The sequence below is a fragment of the Acomys minous genome (assembly GCF_964271855.1).
Source record: "Acomys minous genome assembly, chromosome: 13".
Taxonomy (NCBI): Eukaryota; Metazoa; Chordata; class Mammalia; order Rodentia; family Muridae; genus Acomys; species Acomys minous.
The window spans coordinates 43,327,309-43,342,217 of record NC_140495.1 but is presented as its reverse complement, the minus strand read 5'-3'; the positions used below and the strand labels follow the sequence as shown (position 1 = coordinate 43,342,217).

The 14,909-nt window shown below is 38.8% G+C and overlaps 1 protein-coding gene across 24 annotated transcripts in view; it reads right to left on the bottom strand.

Annotated features, from left to right (window-relative positions):
- MLIP (muscular LMNA interacting protein) overlaps positions 1 to 14,909 on the bottom strand; it is a 265,468-nt gene that overhangs the window by 90,398 nt on the left and 160,161 nt on the right. For 19 of the 24 annotated variants that reach the window (XM_084752855.1, XM_084752868.1, XM_084752848.1 and 16 more), the window contains one exon: positions 9,207 to 9,278. The exons of the other annotated variants lie outside the window; for them this stretch is intronic. In XM_084752855.1, coding sequence (XP_084608981.1) covers positions 9,207 to 9,278 — 72 coding nt within the window. The remainder of the gene's footprint in view (positions 1 to 9,206; positions 9,279 to 14,909) is intronic. 24 annotated transcript variants of the gene reach the window in all.

Below are 14,909 nucleotides of genomic sequence, written 5' to 3'. Positions count from 1 at the left end.
AAACTGAGAAGCTTCTAAAGAGCTGAAGAAACCATCAATCAAATGACGAGGAAGTCCATAGAATAGGGGAGACTCTGATAGTTTTACATCTGATAGATGGTTAATAAACAATATAAAAAGAACTAAAGAAAGCAAAAAAAGACAAAAATTGAAAAACAAAATATCCCAAAATATGTTCATCATCCCTAGCAATTAGGGAACTCCACATCAAACTAACATTGAGATTCTGTCTTACCTAATGGCAAAGATAAAACAAGCAGTGTTAGATGCTGAAAAGGGCATACAGAAAGAGTATCGCCATTCCCTGTTGGGAGTAATGCTAACTGGTCCAGCCATTCTGAATCTACCATATTACCAAGCTATAGCACTCTTTGGCATATGCTCAAAGGACTCAACCAACACCTACCTACTCCACAGATACTTGCTCATCCATGTTCATTGTGGTTGCGTTCACAATAGCTAGAAAATGGAAATAATCTAAATTTCTTTCAACTGAAAATGAACAATAAAAATGTGGCACAATGGAATACTATTAGCCTATAAAGAAAAGCAAAATCATGAAATTTTCAGGTAAATGAATGATACTAAAAAAATATCATAGTGAGACAACCCAAACCCAGAATGACAAGGGTCACTTGTTCTCTATCATCTGAAGTTCCTAAAACACATCTTTAGATATGAATATACAATCTGGAGTAACTGCAGAAACAGGGAAAGTGACAAGAGGATATTTCACTGGTATGAAAGTAGAAAAGAAACAAACAGGGGACTACACTGGCAGTGTGTAAGTGCTATAAAGGAAAATGTGAAAAAGAGAGCAACTGTAATTATAACTATTATAACTATTATAACTATTATATATAATATATATTATATATATAATGTAATTATAACTATTATAACTATTATAACTATTATATATAAAGAAGAAAGGAAGATGATAAAATAACAGTAAGGACATCTGAAAATAATAATCATACTACTAACCATCTAGCTACAAATACTGATAATACACATAGGCTGGTGTATACATACAGTTTAAATTAAATTTTGCCATATGAGCTGACAATGCTTCCTCCCAAGAACCAAAGACTAGCTAGCAAAAAGCCTAACAGACATGAGAATCATTCTTTTGAGTTGTTGGCCAGGGTTGTCCAAGAGACTCTCAAAACACTATAGGGCATCGATACTGCCTTGGTTTGTCTCCCATAGACAAAGTCTCTGCAGCCTAGGGACACAGGGATCAGAGGCCCTAAGCTGTATCTGACCTGAAAGCCTCCTTCCTGAGAACCAGCTGTCACCATTCCAGGAGGTTCCATGAAATTTTCCAAAGAATAGAAGCAATTGACAGTCCTCTCAGCTATGCACCTGTGCACCACAACGATGTACAGTACGGCACAGTAACCCTACGGGTATAGTAGTTGCATCACACCTTGGTAGTAATAAACAGCTTTCGAATTTGACTTAAGCCCAACTCAATAAAGGCAAAATAATACCTGGCGCTAGGAATCTAGCAAACTGCCCACGGCTAGTAAAGTCATGGCCTCAAAAGAGATCCTATGACCGACTGTCATTTTACTAAACCAGCATAGTGTGTGTGTGTGTGTGTGTGTGTGTGTGTGTGTGTGTGTGTGTGTGTGTGTCCTTATACCACAGTTAAGTGTATTTCTCACCCCTTATCAAGGAACATTTTCTGTGCAACAGACACAGCATTACTGAAAACCACAACTGATCATAACAGAGTTGCAGAGCTCAGTCCCCATAAAACAACAACCCCTGCACCTAAGGTTCAGGGATCATTGCAGGAGAGAGGGGCAGAAGGATCGTAAGAGCTAGAATTTTCTGAGAGATGGAAATTTACAGAGAATCTTTCCCCCAACATGGCTGCTTACGCAAAATCTGAATGAGGACATTGCCAATAGGCATGCAATCATGGAAGACAGAAAGCTCATGAGGTCTCAGCTTTAGACAAAGAACTACAAACATCACCAAATGATCATTCCTGAAAGCATAGACAAACAAATAATTTTTTTATGAACTGAGCAGTGTGTGTGTGTGTGTGTGTGTGTGTGTGTGTGTGTGTGTAACAATCTTTTAAAAAGAGACCATGAATTTGAATGAGAGAAGGGGGTTACATGGAAGAGATTGGGGAAAGGAAAGAGAAGACAGACATGATGTAATTTTTTTTTTAAGAAGGGAACCAATAGGTCCCTAATTGGTGCTTACAGGTGTTCTAAAGGGGATGTATGCATAGGTGACAACACTTGACTATAACCAGTTAGTACAAATTTGAGTCCTGGGCATCTCTTCATTAATTAAAAAAGCAGAATATTAATTGATAACTCTGTAGTATAGGTCATATCCTAAATTAACAACTAAATTGTTTTTTGAACCATGAAATTTTTAAACATTCACTAAAGACTTATACTTAATCAGGCTGCAGCTAGCAACCTGTGCTTTAAAATATTTTTATTATTTATTTATTTTATATTTTATTAATTTATTCCTATTACATATCAATGCTTATCCCATCCCTTGCATCCTCTCATTCCTCCCTCCCTCCCTCCCAATTTCCCCTTACTCCCCTCCCCTATGACCGTGACTGAGGGGGACCTCCTCCACCTGTATATGCTCATAGGATATCAGGTCTCTTCTTGGTAGCCTGCTATCCTTCCTCTGAGTGCCACCAGGCCTCCCCCTCCAGGGGACGTGGTCAAATATGGGGCACCAGAGTTCGTGTGAAAGTCAGACCCCACTCTCCACTCAACTGTGCTTTAAAATATTAAACAGACAACTTGAGATAAATTGATTTGATAACAGGGTAAACCAAAGCTCTACCTTTCTATTTTTTTTATACCACAGTTTTCATTTTGGTTGTCAAAATAGCTTTCTTATATCCTTCTGCTATGGCTACTGTGGCTGAAGGATGTGATTTGCAACCAGGTTTAAAGAGTAAACAAAGCGGCATGGGGAAGGGAGGGTGGGACTGGGAGGAGAGGAGGGAGGGGGCTTTGACCAGCATGGAGTGTGAATAAATAAATAAATAAATAAATAAATAAATAAATAGTAAACAAAGTTTAAAAACAAAGTTCAAGGGTTAAGTGACAAAAAAGTAAAGAAATAAACTTTTAACTTTAAATTTGAAAAACTATTTCTACAATTTTACTTTATTACCTAAGATTGAACTGCTCTGGAATCTGGCAAAGACACAGTTATTTGTAAATTAAATGTAGCATTAAAATGGCAGGCAGTGATGGTATTTATTGGGGAAACTGTATCTGACACTAGATGAAGATGCTATCCTTATGGATGCTTGAAAGGTCAGGAATAGATAATATGAGTTTCCTTCAGGGAAAAAAACTATCTTTCTATAAAAAAAAATTCTCTTACAGCACAATGAGGTGCATATAACTTTATTTCATATAGATTTTTCTTCCTTTTTTTATTACCTTAAAGCAATTTCATAGTAAAAACAATATTTGCTCAGAATATTAGTATGCTTCCACAATTTAAAGTTTTCCTTATTGCTGTCAGCCTTAAGTAATTAAAAAAAACTTGTAAAGTTTTCAAATGCTTTCTGAAATATACAAAAGTGCACATTGTGACTAAAGTTAATATATATTAAAAAAAATCATTTATCTAGGTACCTCATTCTTAACTAAGTCTATAGAGGATGGGATATACATTAGTATCCCATGCTCATATCTGTTGGGAGATAAGAGAAATATAGGAGATGGGGAAATAGAAGGACCCAGAGGGTCCTAGAAACCTACAAGAAGAACACCGTGATGAGTGGATTGGGGCCCAGGGCAGTCTGCTCAAACTATTGCACTAACCAAGGACAATACAATAGTAAACATTGAACCCCTACTCTGATCTTGCCAATGACCAGGACATTCTCCACAGTTATGTGGAGTGCAGGGACTCACTCTGACATGAACTCTGGTGCTCTATTTGACCACCTCCCCTTGATGGGGAGGCCTGATGGCACTCAAAGAAAGAATAAACAGGCTACCAAAATGAGACTTGATAGCCTATGACCACATAGTGGGGGAGGAGGTCCTCCTCGGTCTTAGACCTAGAGGAGGGGGATAGGGGAAAGTGGGAGGGAGGGAGGAATGGGAGGATACAAGTGATGGGAAAACAATTGAGTTGTAATCTGAATAAATTAACTAAATTTAAATTTAAATTAAAAAAAAAGAATCAACAAAAGAAAGAAAGAAATGGCCCCCACAGACTAATGGCTTAGTCCATGAGGCATGGAACTACTAAGAAGTGTGGCCTTGTTGGAGGAAGTGTACCATTATGGGGATGTCTCCTGTGCTCAAGCTACGCTCAGTGTGGCACACAGTCATCGGCTGCCTGTGGGTCAAGATGTAGACCTTTCAGTTCCTTCTCTGGGATCATGTCTGCCTGCGCACTGGCATGCTTTCACCATGATGTTGAACTAAACCTCTAAAGCTGTAAATCAGCTTATAAATGTGTTCATTTATAAGAGTTGCTGTGGCCATGGTTCTCTTCAATGCAATAGAAAATCTAACTAAGACAGGCACCCTCCAGAACTTGAAGGTAAGACCCTATTGCTGGAGATACTACCAACTTTGGTCTTAGGACATAAATAAATCAAGTTGGTACTAAAGAGGAAGCTTTGTCCCTACTAGATAACTTTCAGAGTTCTAGAAGGCACCGTATAGGCTGCTAGAGAGGCAGATTATCAACTGTCTTTCCAAGCTCTGAACTCTATGGTCTATAATAGCTAATAACTACTGGCATAGCAAGATATCCCCAAGGGAATGATAGAGACACGACTGTTATGGGGGTAATCAATCATTTTCTGATTGGATTTGAGGCCCCTTACATGCAAAGAAACAGATGCTTGATACTATAAATTGGCCAAGAACTCATGGTTTAGAAGATCATGGCCCTGTGGATAAACCTAGAACAATTATGCTGCTAAATGTGCATAGTGCCAAATTGTTCTCTAAATATGGATCTCTGTACATATAGATTAGTGCAGTTTTCCAACCTCACTAGGGAAGTTTGTTTGAGCAGTGAACAGAGGTTTACAGAGAAACGTACAACTGGTGAAAGAGGATAAACGTCTACAGAGTGCTCCATCAAAATGAGACAACCATGACAACTACAATATCACCCTCTCCCTGAGGATCAGTGATTTCTGCAGAGGAGGGAGTGGAAATATTTTAAGAGCCAGAGGTCAGGTGGGACCATGTTCTGAACACGACAGAACTGTCTCATTCACAAACTCACAGCCTTTGTTATTTCATGCACGAGACCTACCCAAGCTCAAGGCAGTCACTGTTTGAACACAGAGGGGGAATTGCATCTCATGGACCCCACCACAACCTGGGGGTGGCTGACAGCTGTTTGTGTCTTTGGGAGGGAGGGTCAGTTTTCCTGAAGGAATAGGCCCCTGGTATGTTGGTCTTTCTCCATTGGAACCAAATGGCCATAAGGCCATACCATAAACATATGAATGACAAAATTCAGTGGGTTATTAAAAAAAACAAGAAAGAAGGCGAGAAGTTGATCTAGAAGTTAAAGCAGTGGTTCTCAACCATCCTAATGCTGTGACCCTTTAATACAGACCATCATGTTATGGTGACCCTCCCACCCAAAACCATAAAATTATTTTCTTTATATAATTGTGACTTTGCTACTGTTATGGATCATAATTGTAAATATTTCTAGTGTAGAGGGTTGCCAGCAAGCTCACACAGGTTGAGAACCACTGAAATAAAGGGAGTATCTGGAGTGAATATTGGCCAAAACACATTATATTACATTTTTAAATAATTAATAAAATATTACATTATAATGTTCTAGGAGCTTTAATAGAGTCCTTCATATTGTGGTGACCCACAACTGTAAAGTTACTTCATAACTGTCATTTTGCTGCTCTTGTGAATCATGATGTGAAGATCTGATATATAAGAATCTGATGTGTAACCCCTAAAGGTATCACAAGGCACAGCTGAGAACCACTGAGCTGGAGGGCTGGCTCAGTCAGTGGTTAACAGTGCTGGCTGTTCTTTCGGACCAGGGAATTTGATTCCCTGAACACACATGCCGCACCACATTTTGGAACCCCAGTTTCCGTGGATTTGTACCTTCTCCTGGCATTAGACCCATGTGGTGCACAAACAGACGTACAAATGAAGCACGTAGACTTTTTAAAATTCCAAATTACTGATTCTTTCGAAAATAAAAGAGTATCTAAGTGTTAAGTTCTTCATTTTCTCACTAAACTAGGAAGTGAATCTCTTTTATTTCGGTAACTTGATGGGTTATACTGTATATAAACAGTTGGTTTCAAGTAATTCAAGTTACTGAATTACTTCCGATAAGCTACAACACTGAAAATGAGCAGTTCGCTATCCTTTGAAAAGGTTGGCAGAAATGCACGTGACTTTAAAGTTTTGTTCTGCTGAGAATATAGCTTAATTATAAGAGTGCTTGTCTAGCATGCATGAGGCCCTGGGTTTAGTCTCCAGGATTACTGAACAGAAAAGAAAAAAAAAAGACACAAACAAGAGGAGAATGGGTCAAAAGAGGAAAGAAAAAGAAAGTATAAAGGGGAAATTTTGAATTATTAAAAAGGTATTTTAAAGTAATTATCTGACTTAAAACAAGCAAAAAGAAAACTTAATAAGAATATGTAAACTGGGCATGGTGGTGCATGCCTGTACACAGCATTCAGAGAGGCAGAGGCAGGAGGATCTCTGTGAGTTGAGGCCAGCCTGGTCTACAAAGTGAGTCTGGGACAGCTAACGCTACACAGAGAAACCCTGTCTCAAAAAATCAAAAAGAAGGAGGAGGAGAAGGAGGAGGAAAGGAAGGAAGGAAGAAAAGAAGAAAGGAAGAAGGAGGAGGAGGAGGAAAGAAAGAAAGAAAGAAAGAAAGAGAAAGAAAGAAAGAAGGAAGGAAAGAAGGAAAATGTAAAATTACAATTTCCCTGCTCCATTTTCTGCTGTTCAAATGGTGCAGTCATTTTGCGTTTGCATACGACTTGGTTGGTTCCATCTATGAAAGCAACACTGTTGGTGAAAGGCTGGGAGGAAGCAGGCTCATTCTTTTTATTCTTTGATGGGGTTCTTTTATTTCAAAGCTATCATATCCCTTGCAGGTAAAAACCAGGATGTGGCCAGTGAATGCTATAAAGGAGATACTCTGAATGTTTTGTTGGAGACGCTTTTGACTAAAGAGAAGAAGATTGGTGGCATTGTGAGGTCACTAGTGTAAATTTTTTAATTATACAAATGATCTGAAAATAAAAAAAAATCATTCTCATTTAATTCATAGGTTTTCAGTAGCCAAAATATCTATGGTCTAGAAAAATTCACCTCGGGCCAAATGACTACACTAGTGCTTAATACAATAATCTACTCCTCCGTAGAGAAGCATTATTTTAAATCATGGATCATGACATCTACATCCCATTGTACCAAAGTAAGATAGTAATTTTCTTACATAACATTATATTCAAAATAAAAAACACAGAATCTATTTCATATGAACCTCACAGATTGAGTATGCAGCAATATCCCCACATACCTTTTAGAAATAGTTTTGTGATAAAACTGGAAGTTAACAGATGGAATTTCACCCTTAACGTCCAACAGATCATAACCTCTATAAAATACTTCGTTAGTAGAAAAGAAGGCTAGAAAGTCAGAAGTTCTAAAAGAAATATGATTTAGTATCATACCTCAAAGACTTACAGGTAGTATTAACAACCCGTTTTCCTACACAGAGCGTTAGGATAGTAGCACACAGCATCTCCCACCCCAGGAGAGTGTGTCTCAGATGAGGCAACAGGCTAGGAGCCTGCTTTGCCTCACTAGAGAAACCTCTCCCGGTTCTCTGAAGGCAGATGCTGGTGTGAGAATTGAGAGATGACCACCTGAAACTGGCAGTCTATGTTCCTAAACACTGCCACCATGTCCCACCATAATGCCCCTAGACAGGGAGAATAGGGGCACCTGGGGGAGTGTCGCTTCCCAATCTCTCCCGAGGCTTTAATCCAATCTTAACTTTTACCGAGGTACTCCAGGTAGAAAGTTGGGAAAGGCTCTAGAGACCAACTCTCAGATGTTTCCCCAGTGGATAACTATGTAGATCAAAGCATTTGCGCATACAGAATACAAACTTTCAGACACCACACGTGTATAATTGGGAGTTGTTACCATAGACATATGCTACAAGAAATGTTACCTACTTAATATTGACTGTATGTTGCTAAATATTTCCCACATAGTTTCTACATTTTAGATAGCATACAAAAGCTTCATTTTCTGGATCATTCTAAGAGAATAAGAGTGAAGATTCATAAATCAGTTATCTAAATACCATCTGGCTGACAAACAATTAACATTTGACAAATGATGGCAACAGTATTTGAAACACTATCACTAACCATGTAAAAAAATAGGTTTAATGCAATAACTACTAAATATCCTAAATAAGTCACCATAAAATAACATATGACATCTATGATTTCCCACCCTTGGTAGACACTTTCACTTTGATTCTGATGTGAATCCTTCACGTGATTTCACCTGTATACATGTAATTAATTTATTAAAATATATATCATCCTATAATTTTATAATTGGTGATGTTTCAAAGCAAAACAAAATACCTAGATCCATATGAAAGTTATTTAGTCATTAGGAGTGATCTCTAATCTCCTTGGTAATCAGAAGGGAGAAGGATAGAACCAATGGTAGACAGGAATGAAAAAGGGGTTCATCTGGTGATAGAATCTGCATTGCTACAGCAGACATTTGGATATTATAGCTGGGTATGCACATTATATCGTCATGAAAGCTCATATTACTCAAAGCTTAATCAATCAATGACAAAGGTATCCAATTGTACATATGATCCCATTTCACCTTTACCTTGGGTTTTGCAAACAGAGGAAGAAACCCTTAAACAAAACATCTTTTAAATTCATAAAGGAGGATATACTGAAGTCTGAGCCAAACCTCCAAGTCTGCTTGGCAAGACGTCTGTGAGATCGTATTCAAGCCCTAGTGATAACAAGGATGTCAGCCATTATGTTAACCAAGATGCTTTCACCACAGTGGAAAAACATATGTCTTCCCAGTAGAAATGTTATAACAAGTAACAGAACGGATACTAGACACATAAAACATCACTTTTCTGTGAAAACCAGCACTGACCTTCTGTTCCAGGAGCAGTGTGTTTGTGGGGATCGCTGCAAAAGCCTTGTAGCTTGGCTTGGTCTTGTATTGCTAGAGTGGGTAACCAGAAAGCAAGAGTGGAGATGAAAAGGGAAAAGAATATGATGTAACTGTAGACAGGTCTATCAAGCTAAAGGAACACACTATCAGATGAAGGAAAGGGTTATTTTCCACAACTTGTTTCTGAAGAAGAAAAATTAGTCCATCACATTAATATTTTGTTAGACTGATAAGTCAAGAAACGCCACAATAACATGCTACCCTGCAGATTCTGAGCAATTATATATTACTCGGTTTTATTACTTCAAATATTCATTTCTACAACATTATGCATAAATCTCTTAGTAACTGCATTTTGCCAGAGATGTACAATTCTATAGATGAGATAAGAATTCTGTTGAATTCTCAAGTAAATATTTTTTTATTTTTATATAGCCATTATAAGTAAGTATGCCAATAATTTAATTGAGCTCTTGATACATATGTGTATCATTCATAAAAATGAAGATTATACTAAAAAAAATTTTGGCAGCAGTTTCAGGTTGGTTAGGTTTAATTTTTTAGGCAAGGTCTCTCTACATAGCCTAAGAAAAGGCTTGACTTCCATATGTAGCTCAAGATGGCCTGAAATTCACAGTCTTCCCATGTCTCCCTCCCAAGTGGTGGAATGCTGGCTAGACCTCTATACCTAGCTGACAGATGTTTTTAACACACCAATCTGGGCAACAATTAGATAGTATCAGAAACTCTACCATAGTGGGAATGAGGCCCAATCTCTTGGTCTTAATCTCATTTTTAATGCTATAAATACTTCTGTTTTCTAATGAGTGATGTTAACAAAAGAAATTTAAAACATCCCAAATTTAAGTCAAACATAACTCAGGTTTGTTTTGGAGTTGTTTGGGAGAGTTGGAGATTAATGAGGCTGTAGAAATTGGGGTGAGATAAAAATCTATTATTAAAAGCTCTGATTTGGTGTTACTCTGGTCTTGAGTTAATTAGCTAAATTCAAGGCTCCTTTTATACCAAATTCCCTGCCTGAGGCAGCTTCTCCAGAGGCTCACAGCCAGCAGGGGCATGGCACAGCACTCCAAGCTGCCTCAGTTCCTTGAAAAGCAAATCAAAGTGTTAACCAATAAAAACTGGAGTTGTCAAAAAATAAAACCTAAGGGGAAAATAGAATATATAGTTATAGGTTATAGAGAGGTAGAAGACTGAAGTGGGTGGATTAAATCATAATAGAGATTAAATTAGGAAGAAATGAGCAAGAGAGGGGACATGGGAGTAAGAATTAACACTAAGGGCCATTTGAGGGGCTGTGTGTAAACCTATTATTGAAAAGGCTTCTGCACACATCTATATGAGAAATAAATCTAAGTGGAGAAAGCAAATCACGGGGGAGACAATGCCCCAACTAGACATCTTTCAATATCAAGTAATATCTCCTGTTCAGGAATAAGTTATATCTAGTTGAATATGGGCCACAGGGACCCAATGGGAAGCCCCAGACATCTCAGGCTAATGCCAGGGCTATTGGTTGCTATCCTCAAACTGATGGTTGATGTCATCTTATTTCTGATGACAATATTAATGTGTCTCCTTGGACACAGAAAAGCTGGGCTGTTGCCTAACTAGAGGCTTCACCATTACTGGCTAGTGTTCATGGAAAGTACCCCCATACAGTACCAAGGATAATGGTAACCATCAACCCAGCTACAAACCCTGCGAACTACCATGGCGACCTGCCTACAAGACACACTGCTGCAGTGATGGCACAAAGATTGTTGGAGTGACTAATTACCGTTTGATTCAACTTAAGGCCATTTCCAAGTGGTGGAAGCCACAAACTTTGTTCTGCTAAAGAAACATTACAATAAAAATAAGTTCTAGTGACATTCTGCTTAGTGACTCTTTCAACCGTCATCAGAGATGTCTCTTGCAATAGAAGGGGAACTAACACAGAGACCCACAATGGGCAGAGAAAGAGATTTTTGAAACACTCAGTCCTTACTGGGATGACTTCATCAAGTCCCTCCTCTCAAGGCTCAGGAAACTATATGAAAGACAGGGTGGAAAGATTCTAAGAGACAGAGAGAATAAATGACTCCAAGGAAACAGCATACTCCAAACACAGAAGAACTGATGTACTTGTGAACTCACAGAACTTGTGGCATCAAGTACAGGGCCTGCACAGGTTCAAGTTATACTGGGTTCCAGGGCAGAGCAGAGAGTACACACAGGCTCCTGACCCTAACCAAGACACTATTTACAATTGAAACCTGCTTACAAAGAGGGTTCTTTTTCTCCAATAGACTCTAACTAGATATATTTAACATAATTTAGACTAAGCCCTACACCCATCAGTAGATGGCCAACAAAAAACAAATGCAATGGTATTTGTGAAGACAATTTAGGTTTTCGTGGGGAGGTGGGTTTTATTGGTCTTTTGTTTGTATAATGTGGTTTTCAATTTTGGGGGTTTTGTGGTGTTTGTTTGTTTGTTGTGGGGTTTTTTCTTTGCTTGTTTGATTGGTTGGGGTTTGTTTGTTTGTTTGTTTGTTTGCCTATTTGTTTTTTAAAGAGTTAAAAGTGTGTAAGTTGAGTGCATTAGGAGGTGGGGAGGATGCGAGGGAAGTTGCAAGAGGGGAAAAGTATGACCAGAATATACTGTATGGAAAAAATTTTCAATTAAAAAAAATCCTTGAATTTTCTGGATGTAATTAAAATAAACTTGGTTAAGCCTGTATGATGAGGTTGCATCTAGTACATTCATTTTCCTAAGAAGAGCCTGAGGAGAGAGAAAGCTTTATGGCAGACCCAGAGGAAGAACAACAGTGCGTATTGAAAGCCAAAAACATTCTTCTTGTCGCTTTCTTCCTCTTCATTCTATTTACTATATTATATATAGTGAAACTAGCAACGAAATGTCAGGATGTCAGGAAGCTGCTGTATTCTGTCAATCACAACCCCCACTGACACTCACATGCAAATAATTGCATGTATTTCAATGCATGCACACACATACAAACACACATGTGCATTTCTATTCATGCATGTACCCATACTCTCATATAAACATAAAAACACACAGGGAGACCTCTGAATACGAACACTGCTCTCATCAGAAAATAAGTTATATTTATTTATCTTGTACTTTCTTTTCTCCAAATACATCTTTGCTATAAGAAGCAGCAGCTTTGCAAACTCCTGTAAGCCTCCACTCTCTTGGGTCCAGTATTCTCATCTTCTTCTTGAGAGACAATTCCTGGAGGATCCCTGGGGGTCAGGTCCAGTCCTAGTACCTACAGTGATCCTGCCATGCTGCCACCTCTAGAAAGCAATGTATCTGGGTGAGGATTTAGAATGAAATTATAATTTCTTTACTAACAACAGGGGAAATTGCATCCATTTACAGAACCCTGGAGCAAAAGACTCATCAGGAAAATCTGAGGTCAAAGCATGTATCCTAGACGTGGAGCACTGTTTCTATCCAGTCTCCTCTTAGAGGATTTTCTTCTTGTTTTAAACTATAACAATAAGAATTTTTATATTATTTCATGAGCCATTTTTGTTAGATGTGTCGGCTTTACCATTATCCAAGACATACGTCAAAAATGGAAAGCTCTTACTACCAGATTCTCTCAATGTGGTAGACTAGAACATCCTGTCAATCTTACTGAATTTATAACTTAGCTCATGGATTCATCAACAATTACCTGTTGAGTGGCTACTCTCTGGCATACAGTACCTCTCTAAGACAGTGCCTTTCCCCTGATTTTCAGCCTGAAAACTCACGCTTATTGGCATAAAAGATGCTTTTTTTTGGATTTAGCATCTTTCCTCTGAGTTTCCTTGATATTTTTAGATTTGAATATGGGGTTCTTTGTTCTAATTTGGAACATATTCTTCCCAGATTCCAGGGCTTCCAGGTGATACGCAAAGCTCATTGGTATAAATATGCATTCTTTAGTATAAATCTGAACTGTTGTAGAGAAGATAATTTGAGATGACTTTATTTTATTTTTTTTTAAATACATTTTTATTAATTTATACATATTACATCTCAGTTGTTAGCCCATCCCATGTATCCTCCCACTCCTCCCTTCCTCCCACTTCCCCCCTACTCCCCTCCCCTCCCCTAAGTCTGTGTCTGAGGGGGACCTCCTCCCCCTGAATATGCTCATACGGTATCAAGTCTCTCCTTGGTGACCTCTTATCTTTCCTCTGAGTGCCACCAGGCATCTCCGTCCAAGGGACATGTTCAAATATGGGGCACCAGAGTTTGTGTGAAAGTTAGATCTCCTTCTCCACTCAACAGTGGAGAATGTCCATCGGCTAGTCCGGGTAGGGGTTCAAGGTTTTTACTGCCTATTTTTTCCTTGGCTGTTGCCACAGTTTGCGGAGGGCCCCAGGGCCCAGACTCGCCTGTAGTTTTCCAGGACCTACTACTAGAAAAATGAAATTAGACCCATATTTGTCACCATGCACAAAACTCAAGTCCAAGTGGATTAAAGACCTCAACCTAAAACCACAGACATTAACCCAATTAGAGGAAAAAGTGGGGAAGAGTCTGGAACTCATAGGCACAGGAGACAACTTCCTGAACAGAACACCAACAGCCCAGGCCTTAACATCAACAATTAATAAATGGGACCTCATGAGGCTGAGAAGCTTCTGTAAGGCAGGTGACACTGTCAAGAGAACAAAGCGACAGCCTACAGACTGGGAAAAGATCTTCACCGACTCTTCATCTGACAAAGGTCTAATATCCAAAATATATAAAGAACTTAAGAAATTAAACACCACCAAACCAAATAACCCAATAGAGAAATGGTGCGCAGAGCTAAACAGAGAATTCTCAACAGAGGAATATCAAATGGCTGAGAAACACTTAAAGAAATGCTCGACCTCCTTAGTCATCAGAGAAATGCAAATCAAAACGACACTGAGTCTTACACCCATCAGAATGGCTAAGATCAATAACTCAACTGACACCTCATGCTGGCGAGGGTGTGGAGAAAGAGGAACACTCCTGCATTGCTGGTGGGAATGCAAACTAGTACAACCACTTTGGAAAGCTATCTGGTGCTTTCTCAGAAAAATGGGAATAGGGCTTCCTCAAGACCCAGCTATTCCACTCCTTGGAATATACCCAGAGGATGTACTACTACACAACAGGGACATATGCTCAACCATGTTCATAGCTGCCTTATTCATAATAGCCAGAACTTGGAAACAACCTACGTGTCCCTCTATAGAAGAATGGATAAAGAAACTGTGGTACATTTACACTATGGAATACTACTCAGCTATTAAAAACAAGGAATTTCCAAAATTTGTGGACAAATGGATTGAACTAGAAATTGTCATAATGAGTGAGTTCACACAGAAGCAAAAAGAGCTAAATGGTATATACTCACTTATATCGAGACACTAGTCCAAGGTGTACGTCCCCATGAAAAACTGTACCTACCAGAATAGTGGGTAAGAGGGGAGGACATCCTATTGAAACTTTAGGTGTGAGAAGCCTGGGAGAAAGAGATGACTTTAATTACAGCCTGAGCTGTTACAAGAATCCCCTTCAGTAGGGCGGGAAGGAATGGTTTAGTAGCTAAGTACCCACATGCCTCATAGAATGTAAGTGTGATCCCCAGAAACAACATAAAGGTCAAAGAGCAGATC